Raw genomic sequence first — 12,593 nt, 5'->3', positions numbered from 1 at the left:
TAAAATATTTTGTGGATTTAAACTTTTTGGGTCAGGTTATTTTATTGAAGAATTACCAGAGCAGAACATACTGTTTAAATCTTTAATGGATCACTTGGCTATTATGGGGTTTGATGTGCATAAATTACTAAGGACTGTTAATAACTTGCCCAATTAAAATGGGACATTTCCCCATTTTCATAGAAGATATTGGGAGGTAATTTTCACATTTGGCTTGGGTGAGGAGATAGTTACAACCTAAGTCACTTCTGGTGTAAAGACAAAGAACAGGTAGGATAGAAACATGCTGATTCACAGTTTTCTTCAGGTCTCCAAAGTTGCCCCATTGATTTGTGAAGCTGGAACCGCTGTCATTGGCAGAAAATGCTGAAAACACTCAGCAGTTCAAGCAGTGCCTGTAGAAAGAGTCAGAGTCCATGTCAACTCTGTTTCTCTTCCACGGGTGCTGCCTGACTTGCTGAGTGTTTCTAGCATATATTTGCTTTGATCTCAGAGTTCCAGCATCTGTAGTTTTTTATTCAGATTTTCACTGATTAATTTTCTGTGTCCAGTGTTTATAACTTCATTTATTTGCATGGACTTGAGCAACAACATTGCTGAAGCACCACGTGTCAACTGATCTATTCAAGCTGTTCTGCAAAGGTCTTACACAAACCAAACTGAGGGATTGAGTAGAACTTCTAACCCCTCCTGTATGGCTGTGAAACCAATGAATATTAACAGCTACCAGATTATTTGAAGTATAACTACTGATTTTTCCATTTTCAATATAATTATTGCTCTTCTTTGAAGGTGCTCCCCTGATATCTGTAAAATAATTTTACACATATCCCTTTGGCCTCAATCATTTTGGGAAATCAAATGTATTGATGGTTCCTTTCTTTTATTTGAATCCTTATATTAACAGTGCTCCTCCTTTGCCTCTCCTATTTCTTTATGTATCCCCACTGGTAGAAGATTTTGAGGTTGCAGATGTGTTCCACCTGGAAGAAACAGAGAAACATAGAAAATAGTTGCAGGAGTAGGCCATTCGGCCCTTCGAGTCTGCACCGCCATTCAATATGATCATGGCTGATCATCCAACTCAGTATCCTGTTCCTGCCTTCTCTCCATACCCCCTGATCCCTTAAGCCACAAGGGCCACATCTAACTCCCTCGTAAATATAGCCAATGAACTGGCCTCAACTACCTTCTGCGGCAGAGAATTCCAGAGATTCACCACTCTCTGTGTGAAAAAAGTTTTCCTCATCTCGGTCCTAAAAGATTTCCCCCTTATCCTTAAACTGTGACCCCTTGTTCTGGACTTCCCCAACATCGGGAACAATCTTCCTGCATCTAGCCTGTCCAACCCCTTAAGAATTTTGTAAGCTTAGAGACTGAGGCGTCACCTGTTATTTTCTGTTAATGGGTCATTTTCTGCAATAAGCAAGAGAAGGTTAAGGCACTATCACATAGAATCAATCCAGATATCAAGGAGCAATGCTGACAAGGTGGTTAATAGAAGGGCAATCATGCCTTACTTTGATAATTGGACTGCTTGACAGAATAATTCGGGATTAGTTGGGATTGTTGTAGATATGAGGGGAAAATGGTGATAACTAACCAGCATTTTAGAGGTTCTGTATTCACAAAAAAGGAGACATAACACCAGTTGTTTTAACATTATGACATACTTTTTTTTCTTCAGTCTGCAGATCTGCAGTCTCGTTATATAGAACTTCTTACAAGATCTGGCGACTATTACAAGTACCTAAGTGAGATGCTAAAGAACATGGAAGAAGTAAAGGTGAATATAGTTTTGTTCCATCAAGCTTTAATATATATACTTTACCTCTTCCAGAAAATATTATTATAGCTTTAGCTGGCTGTTATCAGTTAGAAAGTAAAACTATACATTCATTCTTCTAATAATTTGGTATATTCTTAAAATTGTGTGAATTTATCATTTGTTCTAAGATATATCCATGATTAAAATTGTAATCAAGTTTTAGATTGATGCCTTAATGTTTGTATTAAAGAAATGTAGGTTAAAATATCAAAATATCACAGGCCACTTCCATCTAATTTTAATTATACAGATAAAAAACACAAAAATAGAACTTTTGGAAGAGGCCCTTAAAAATGCCCAAGATGAGAATGCTGATAGTGTGCACCAGAAGAAGTACCTTGATCAACACGTAAGCCAGGTTCAAACAGAGTATACCAACTTCCGGAAAAATATTTTAATCCTCGAGGAACAGAAGAGATCTGCTGAAACGGACCGCGATGCAACGAAACACAATCTGGATGCACAGATGATCAAAATAAAAGAAATCAATGAGAAGATAACAAGGCTGACGTTTGAAATTGAGGAGGAAAAAAGGAAGAGAAAATTAGCAGAAAACCAATGTGATCAGCAAAAGGAGGAATATGAAAGTGTTTACCGAATTAAAAAGAAAGAGCTAGATGAGGCCAACTGGCTGAAGTTGGAGCTCGAAAAATCGATCAAAGAGAGAGAAAAAGAGATAGAAAGGCTTAAGGATGCGTTGCAGGTGGAGTCCGTAAAAAGGCAACAATTTGATATTGAGCTAGTTGGGCTTAGGGAAGGTTTTGAGAGGGAAAACAAGATATTGAAGACACAGATTGAAAGAGAGGTTCACATAAGGCAAACCACAGTTGAAAAGTTGAACATTAAGAAGGAAGATGATGTTGCAACTTTGAATATTCAGTTAGAGAAAGCTTTGAAAGAGAAAAATGATCTTAGGATTGAAGTAGATCGGTTAAGAAATTCTGCCAGAGAAATTGAAATTAGTAGGAATAGGGCAGAAAAGGATGTTTTGCAACAGAAATCAGCTAATACTGAGGAATCCAGAAGGAGGAGGACACTTGAACTAGAAATTGAAACACTCACTAAATTTAAAACCGAAGAAACGATAAAGTTTAAATCTTTTCGGGAGGATTCTTCCAAGGCTATCCAAGACAAGGCAAAGGAGATTGACAGGCTAAAAATCTTGTTAGAGGAAGAAGCAAATAAGCGAAAGCGTTGGGAAAATGAGAATGATAAATTGAAACAAATGCAAATAGATTTTCAGAGGAAAGAAGCAGAAAAACTAACTATAATTAAAACGACAGAGCAAGAGTTTACTGTTATAAAGGTAGAAAATGAGAGAATATCTCGAGAAAAGGCTGGTTTGGAAAGAGATATTGCACGTCTGCAGAGCAGTATAAAGGAGGCAAACAATGCGAAATATAAGATCGATGAGGAATTGATAAAGCTAAGAAAGAATGTCCATGAAGAAAGTTCAAAGAGAAGAAGTGCTGAAGAGGAGACTAAACGCTTTGAACAAAAGTGTAGGGAACATATAACTTCAATTACACGGCTCACCAATCAAATTGAGGAAATGTCAGTCTTAAAGCAGAAGGCTGTGAATGATCTCTCCCAGCAACGGAACGCTTTTGACCAACAACGTAAAGAGAAGGATATCAGCACCGAAGAGTTAAATAGATTGTATGCCGATGTAGATATGTTGCGCCGCCAGCTAAGTCATGAGCAAGAAAATTTGAAACAAGCGCATCAAAGAAACGAATACTTGCAGAAAACCATTGAAGAGAAAAGCAAAGTTTTGAATGAAAACACAAGTGAGATAGATAGACTGCGTTCAATTGTGGAAAATCTCACAAAAGAGCGCCTGAAACTAGAAGAACAATTAAGAAAGTTGAAGATTGACTTTGATGATTTCCGGAAATTCCAAAATGAAGCTGAGGGGGATAAATCACAAACCATCTCTACGCTTCGGCTGCAACTTGAACAAACTAACAGAAGAACAACTGACCTTCAAGGGCTAATTAATGAGTTAAAGAATGAGAGGGAAAAGTTGAAACTGGAAGTTGAATCATTCCAAAAGCAGGCTCTAGAGGTACATGCAAGTTTCATTGTTTTATCATGTGGTGTATTATTATTATTATTATTATTATTATTATTATTAACCTTTACTATACAAACACATAAAGGGTGAATGCTGACATAATAAGGTGATACTATTTCATCATTTCAAATGTCTATAGATTTCAGAAAACTTGGAAGTAAATTCAAATAACATTTTTATAGTATTTCCCAGCCTTCCATAGGAAACCTAGTTGGAATTGAATAGAGGATAGACCGGTGGAAGACTTCATATCATAAAACACAATTTAGGTTCTAATTTGCTCAATTAAATTATATTATCCAAGAAAACTGGGGTGTTGTTGGCACAATCATGCTACAGATGCAATGGTCTCACAGCTCCAATGATCTGGCCACAGTATTTATATGATTTACCTGTCTATTTGAGCTTCTGGTTGGTGGTCTGCCCAAAATGTTGATGGTGGAAAACTTAATGTAAATAATTGTCACGGGCAGATAGTCTGACTCTTTCTTGTTGGTGATTATGATTGTTTGACTGCTTTTGTGGGATGTTATTTGTCACTTATCAGCCCAGACCAAATTGTTGTCCATGTCTAGGTGTATGCTGGTATGGACAGCTCCGTTTATTGAGGTGTTGCAAATGACTTTGAACAATATGTAATAATTGGACACCCCAATTCTAAATTATTATTATTAATACAAAGTATGTGTTATAACACCAGGATAAACAGTCAATCAAGAAAACCATGACCAAAGCCAAAGTAGTATCTAAACTACCTATACAGACATAGGTAGATTGAGGGGGGATCTTATAGAAACTTACAAAATTCTTAAGGGGTTGGACAGGCTAGATGCAGGAAGATTGTTCCTGATGTTGGGGAAGTCCAGAACAAGGGGTCACAGTTTAAGGATAAGGGGGAAATTGTTTAGGACTGTGATGAGAAAAACATTTTTCACACAGAGAGTGGTGAATCTGTGGAATTCTCTGCCACAGAAGGTAGTTGAGGCCAGTTCATTGGCTATATTTAAGAGTGAGTTAGATGTGGCCCTTGTGGCTAAAGGGATCAGGGGGTATGGAGAGAAGGCAGGTATGGGATACTGAGTTGGATGATCAGCCATGATCATATTGAATGGCGGTGCAGGCTCGAAGGGTCGAATGGCCAACTCCTGCACCTATTTTCTATGTTTCTATATGCTCTAGGACAAAAACTAACTCCATATTCAATAATAAGCAATCTAAATGTAACATGAAAAACTAATAATGTAGATGCCATTAAATCATTGGGGTTATCAAGTGATCACCTCCCTTCACTGATGTTTCAGTAAGTTGTGTCCATGACCCCTCAGGAAGGCTCAACAGTTGGTTCTGGCGATTCCGAACCACCCCCTCAATACATGCTCTCATCACCTATGCTACTTGGATGCACCACTAAACAGCGAACAATGTAAATATCTACAGACGATTAATTACAACAAACAAATGATAAACAATCGCACCCTGTCATACATTTATCCTAACCCATCATCAAACCATCATAGTGCCACAAATATCAACTGCACATACAAAACCACGATACACTTACACAGAATACACTTACAAAGAAATACACTTATCACATGTATACATTTCCCTTCTGCCCCCAACTGACTGCTTCTTCTCCACCAAATCCACCTACTTCCCTGCTCTGCTGACTCTGACATTTCTATTACGGCCTGATGCAAACTCTGTCCGCACAATCTTAGCTCTCCAATTAGCTACATGGTCGAAGGCGCTATGAAAGGTGATTGAATTCTAACAACCACAACTGTCTTCCTTTGTTCTGGGATCGTCTCCAACCGGTGGATGGATGTCATTTTTCCTATGATGTCACGTCTGTCTAAAATGCAACCTTCGCATCCAGTGTTGCCACCTTTACCAAACATTAGTGCTGTTATCTTTTCTGCTAAGAAATGCCATTTGGTTTGTCGATTTATTTTTAAACTATTGTGACTCATTACAAATAGACCACATATTTTGCACTTGCTAGAGGACACAAGAAGTGATGTAAGTGGAAGCAAAACTGCTTTATAATATTTGTATTCTTCGCACATCGTTTAATTGTGTCATCTAGCCAGCCCCTGATCTGTTTGAGGATGAGTACAACTTCATTATTATTGGGGGGTTTTTTGTACACTGCCATAAGTTTATCTTATGGTAACATGAAAAAAGACAAATGCTTAAGTGTAGTTTAATAAAAATGAAAACGGGTAAAGTTACAAAATTAATGTCTCGGTTGCTGTAAACTGTTTGCAGGTGATATACCTCTTGCAATTTAATACAAATGCAATTTATTTTTCTATCCAAATATCCAGGTAATTATAAATTTTCACTTTTCAGGGTTTCCATAAAATATACTCATGTCAACCTAATCTCTGTATATTATCGTTATACTCTTAAAAAAAATATATGGACCTTTCATGAAGATTTCTTCATATTTATTTAAATATACACCCCCCAATTAAAATACAATGCTTTACATCAGCATTCTAACGCTGAGAAGCCTTGCCAATGCCAGTGAACATCATGAGAATTATGGAAATTACTGCTAATTTATTTGTTCATCCTAGAAGGAAAAATAATTTGTTCGCTGAAATAATTTGTGTCTGACAATTTTTAAATGAATAGGTGAAAGTTGCAGCTTTGCATTATTGCATTTCACATGAAATAGTGGGAAATATAAGATGGGCAGTAATATAAACTTTTTCATGGTCCTATTGAAAGGAGATTGCTCAAAAAAACAATCTCTGCTTGCACATAAGCAAAGATAAGAATGTAAAGCCTTTCTTTAACATCTCCACTAGAAATCTTGAGATGCTTTTACCCAATTTCATCCAGACTTTTGTTTCAATCTTTGAATTTGCTTGGCATTAGTCTTTCCAATGAAGAAGATATACATTGCAATACATTAAAATCCAATAGATCTACCTAATTATGTTACACAAAAAAGCTGGAGAAACTCAGCGGGTGCAGCAGCATCTATGGAGCGAAGGAAATAGGCAACGTTTCGGGCCGAAACCCTTCTTCAGACTGAAGAAGGGTTTTGGCCCGAAACGTTGCCTATTTCCTTCGCTCCATAGATGCTGCTGCACCCGCTGAGTTTCTCCAGCTTTTTTGTGTAACCTTCGATTCTCCAGCATCTGCAGTTCCCTCTTAAATACCTAATTATGTTGTTGTGTTATAAATGGAAATTGGACAAGAGAAGTAATTTTGAAATTGATAACTAAATAAGAAAATAGTTGTTTGAAATCAAAGGATTTGTTGAAAGAATAATTGCTGTGCTAAATTATAATCAAAGGTTTAAAGCAAATCTAGTTTAAAAATTGTAATGTTAAATATCTTCATTATGTTGGCCAAAGGTAAAAACCTTAATGTTAAAACATGATTATGTTCTATCTTAACATTTAGGCAACTGATATGATTAAGCTGACTCATACTGCTCATAAAGGCATTTTGCAAGAAAAGGAATCTCTACTGTTGAAGATAAAACTCTTGGAACAGGATAAGTCAAGGCTTCAGCATTATCAAGATGAACTAAGTCGAGTGAAGGCATTGCTTGAAGCCGAGTCTCGCATGAAGCAGCGAGTCCAGGATGAAATTGAAATAGTCAGAACTGATCTAAGCTACTGGAAGAGTCAGGTAGAAGCGCAACAGTTAGAAAAAGGAAAATCAAGTGGTGAGTTCGAGCGTTTGAGAGCCGAACTAGATAAATTGCAAACAGAATTGAGAATGACCGAGGAAAGATACAGACGGAAACTTGAGGAAACTGAAAGAGCAAATAGGATGGAGCTAGAAGCTCTCCGTTCCAAAACCAAATTAGAAATTGAAAGGCTTAGCCAGACACCACCATCGTTTAACAAGCAAACTCAAACAGGTGATATGGTTGTGATAGATTCTGCAAAACTTCTGTTTGATGGAATCCGTAAAACGGTTACAGCAAATCAATTGTATGATTGCCAGCTAATTGATAAATCAACTTTAGATAAACTGCTCAGAGGAGAAAAAACGGTGATGGATGTTTCAAATAACATTAATTTGAATCTTCATGGGTTGGAGAATGTTGCCGGAGTCTATTCCCAGTCAAATGGAGAAAAACTCTCAATGACAGAAGCATCAAAAAAGAATATTCTTACGCCTGATGTTGCCGTATCTCTTTTAGAAGCACAAGCGGCTACTGGATTCATCATTAATCCACACTCAAACAAAAAGATGACTGTGGATGAAGCTGTTGCCACAGGCCTGGTGGACCTCAAAGACAGAGACAAACTCCTGGTAGCAGAAAAGGCAGCAACTGGGTTTAAAGACCCATTCACAGGAAAATATATTTCATTGTATGAAGCCATTAATAAAAATATCGTTGACAAAGAGACAGGTCTTCGCTTGTTTGCGGCACAGATTGCAGCAGGTGGAATAATTGATTCGGTCAACAGTGTGTATTTACCAAAAGAGCTTGCTTATAAACGTGGGCTGATTGATGCTCAAATGTATCAAAAACTCACCTCTCCTTTTGATGAATCAAAAATCTTTGTTGATCCAACTACAAATACTAAAGTTTCCTATCAGCAGCTCAAATTACAGTGCAGAACCGATCCCGGAACAGATTTATTACTTTTGCCAGTGCAGAAATCAGAAATAACATTACCAGGAATCAGAAGACCTGTTCCATTAGACACTCTAGTGGATGCTGGTATTATAGATCAAGACACTGTCGACAATCTTACATGTGGAGTGGTGTCAGTAGATGATGTCACTGCCCGATGTAAAGGCTACCTGCAAAGCAACAGTAGTATTGCAGGAGTGTTTGTGGAAGCCACGCAGGAAACATTGACAATCTACCAAGCAATGAAGAGGGGTCTGCTCAGACAAGGCACAGCGTTAGAGCTACTAGAGGCCCAGGCAGCCACAGGTCATGTAATTGATCCTATCAATAACCAAAGGCTGACTGTTGAGGAAGCTGTTGCCAAGAGACTTATAGGTGTGGACTTCAAAAATAAACTTATTTCAGCAGAAAAGGCTGTTACTGGCTACAAAGATCCAGGAACTGGGAAAATCATCTCACTGTTTCAAGCAATGAAAAAAGGCTTGATTGAACACTCTCATGGTATTCGGTTACTGGAAGCCCAAATTGCAACTGGTGGAATTATTGATCCAAATCACAGCCATCGTTTACCAGTTCCTGCTGCTTACAAGCGGAATTACTTTGATGAAGAATTGAATGCAATTCTGGAGGATCCAGGTGATGACACCAAAGGGTTCTTTGATCCCAATACAGAAGAAAATTTGACCTACCTTCAGTTAAAGGAACGGTGCATTAATGATAAAATTACAGGTCTTTGTCTGTTGCCTCTAAGGGAAAAGAAGAAAGAGCCCACAACTTCCAGGTCATCTGCTGTGAGAAAGCGTAGAGTTGTTATTGTGGATCCTGACACACAGAAAGAAATGACAGTACGTGAGGCATACCACAAAGACTATATAGATTATGACACTTTCCTTCAACTTTCTGAACAGGAGGCAGAGTGGGAAGAAATAACAATTAAAGGATCAGATGGGAGCATAAAAACAGTGGTTGTTGACAGAAAAACTGGGAATCAGTATGACATTGAAGAATCATTGCAGAAAGGTATAATTGATAAGAAGAGTTTCGACGACTATCGGGCCGGAAAACTGACTCTTTCACAGTTTGTTGATTTGTTCGCTGAGCTGGCTAATCCTAATACATCTAAAGTAAGCTATGTAACAAGCAGTGGTCCAATTCCATCACCAAGTTTAAAATCACCGTTGGATTTTTTTGAGGAACCCACTCCCATTGCAGCCATCTTTGATGTTGAAACATTGGAAAAGATAACAATTTCTGAAGCCATACGCCGCAATATTGTTGATGCTATTACAGGGCAGAGGCTGCTTGAAGCTCAGGCTAGTACAGGAGGTATAATAAATCCTGCAAATGGCCAAAAACTATCCATTCAAGATGCGATAAATCAATGTATCATTGAGGAAGACATGGGAAAGCGATTAAAACCAGCACAGAAAGCTTATGTTGGTTTTGATGACGTGAAGAACAAGAAAAGACTCTCAGCAGCAGAAGCAATACAAGAGAATTGGTTGCCACATGAAGCTGGGCAACGGTTCCTTGAGTACCAGTGTGCCACAGGTGGTCTTATTGTGCCAGGTGTTACAGAGCGAATGACCATAGATGAAGCAGTAAAGAGAGGGATACTCACTGTCAGATCAGGTCAGAAACTGCAGGATAGCAGCAGTTACTCGAAATGTTTGACCTGTCCGAAAACAAAATTGAAGATATCGTATAAAGATGCAGTGGACCGTTCAATGGTTGAGGATAAAACTGGCCATCGGATGTTGGAAGCAACATCGTTTTCTTCTAAAGGCATTAACAGTCCATATAATGCAGGAGGCTTCTCTGGACCAAATTCCCGTTCAGGTTCCCGATCAAGCTCAAGAAGTGGATCAAGACGAGGAAGTTTTGATGCCAGCTCTTCCACCCTTATTAGTTCTACTCAAATGACCATTAAATCCTCTAATATTACATACTAATAATCATTTATTACACATATTCAAATACAGTAGATTTTCAAAATGTGTTGAAGATCTAAATTTATATTATTTTCAAATGCTTTCTCAATATGTTTGATTTATACATTGGTGCCCTGTTAAGATCAATATCAGTTTGATGCAAAACGTTAACTTGGGTTGAGATTGAATATTCAAATCCAAATGTTGCTAATATTATGAGGAATTCAGTGTAAAACCTTTTACCAGAAGTGGCTGCTGTTTCACAAAGCAAACATTAAGTGAAGCAGCTTTAAAGTGGCAATGGAATTTCGTTGCACAGTATTGTGCAATGACAATAAACCTATTCTATTCTATTCTATTCTAAAATAGTGCCGAAAAAGTGGTCTGTTAAATGTCTCCATTCTTAGGACGGTTTTTATTGTACAGCAGTGATCATGGAATTATTGTTTGTTTTACACTACGCTAGAAGTTTTCCATAGATAAAACTGATTGATCTTAAATTGGCTTCATTGTATTTATATAATCTTATCATGGGATTTTAGCAGGTGGAAAGAAAATTGTGCTTAAAGTTTATTTTCTATTGTTTTAATAAATATATAGTACTTGATCAAAAAATAATCTGAATTAATGAAAAATATTAATCTTTCAGCATGAAGCTTGCTCAATTATACGAATATGTATTTTTGCTTGTCATAATAAAGTTTCATCATTTGAAATATCTTGTATTTGATTAAATATTTTAGCAATATTATGTTCAATTATTGAGAAGACGTAGTGGTTATGGATGTAACTACATGAAATATCACACAAGATGAGATGAGATTGTGCAAATAACAATTTCTTGAATTATACACCAACCAAAAGGAAGTCGCTTCTGTGGTGGTTGCTGACTTGACAAATGGGCTGCCTCTAATTCGTTTTAAGAGCACCATTGTGTACAATGTCTTTGCATTTAGCTGATAGAGTACAATTCAATCCAGCAATGCCATGAATTTAATTTTTTTAAAATCAACATTTTACACACATGTAAGTACAGCTTGCAAATAGGCTTTGAGTCAAAACTGAGATTGAATGCATGGCTCCAAGAATGAAGTGGAAGATAAGGATTTCCATCATGGGGCACCAGCTTTGGAAAGGGATGGAGTGATTCCAGTGGAAACGTAAATTTTCACCCCTGCCCCCCACTTTAGTTTAGTTTAGAATACAGCTGAGAACAGGCCCTTCGGCCCACCAAGTCGACGCCAACCAGTGATCCATGTACACTTACACTATCCTACACATACGAGGGCCAATTTACAATTAAACCAAGCCAATTAACCTACAAGGTTGTACATTGTTGGAGTGTGGGAGGAAGCTGGAGATCCCAGACTCTCCACGCAAGTCAGGGGGAGAACGTGCAAATTCCATAAAGACAGCACTTGTGGTCACGATCGAACCAGGGTCTGTGCACCGTAAGAGAATAACTCTTCCATTGCTCCACTGTGTCACCCTCAAGTAGTTGGGGAAGCAGCCTCTACTTTGACTGATAAGAGTAGTTAATCAATCAAAGGGTCCCAATTTGAAACGTCATCACTCCACTTCCCTGCACAGATGCTATCTAATCCACTAGTTCCACCAGAACTTTGTTTCCAGCATCTGCAATCTCTCATGTCGTCATTCCATTGTCAAGAGGTTTAATTATCATGTAACAAAATGGAACATTAAAATTGTTTTTAGGCCTGGTCAGATATTTCCGAGGACACTGGGAATCTAGAAAATAAATTTTAGGCTTCTGAGCCTTGGCTGAGGTTTACAAGTCACTGTTAAATACGGATGAGGTGCTGGAAGATGAGGGTGGCAAATGTGCCTCTATTTAAGAAGGGCTCCAAGAAAAAGCTAAGGAACTATAGGCCAGTGAGCCTAACATCTAGTTAGGGAATGGTTGGGAAGTTACTAGAGTATTCTTAGGGATAAGATATACATGCATTTAGATAGACAAGAACTGATTAGGAATAGTCAGCATGATTTTGTACTTGGAAGATCATTTACAAAAGTGATTAAGTATTTGAAGATGTAGGATGGACCAGCAGATTCTGGTTTACACCGAAGATGGTTGAATATTGCATTGAGGGGAAGAGGTTGCGTTAGGGGCACATTTTAAGC

The 12,593-nt window shown here is 37.9% G+C and overlaps 1 protein-coding gene across 1 annotated transcript in view; it reads left to right on the top strand.

Annotated features, from left to right (window-relative positions):
* LOC129696688 (desmoplakin-like) overlaps positions 1 to 11,167 on the top strand; it is a 54,566-nt gene extending 43,399 nt beyond the window's left edge. Inside the window, 3 exon segments of the mRNA XM_055634808.1 lie at positions 1,688 to 1,786; positions 2,079 to 3,896; positions 7,329 to 11,167. Of these exon segments, the coding sequence (XP_055490783.1) occupies positions 1,688 to 1,786; positions 2,079 to 3,896; positions 7,329 to 10,472 (5,061 nt within the window). The 3' untranslated portion in view covers positions 10,473 to 11,167.
* The last annotated feature ends 1,426 nt before the right edge of the window (positions 11,168 to 12,593 follow it).

This window comes from Leucoraja erinacea, chromosome 4, assembly GCF_028641065.1.
Source record: "Leucoraja erinacea ecotype New England chromosome 4, Leri_hhj_1, whole genome shotgun sequence".
NCBI classification, from domain to species: domain Eukaryota; kingdom Metazoa; phylum Chordata; class Chondrichthyes; order Rajiformes; family Rajidae; genus Leucoraja; species Leucoraja erinaceus.
The sequence above is the reverse complement of the archived record's forward strand: the minus strand, read 5'-3'. Positions and strand labels throughout refer to the sequence as shown.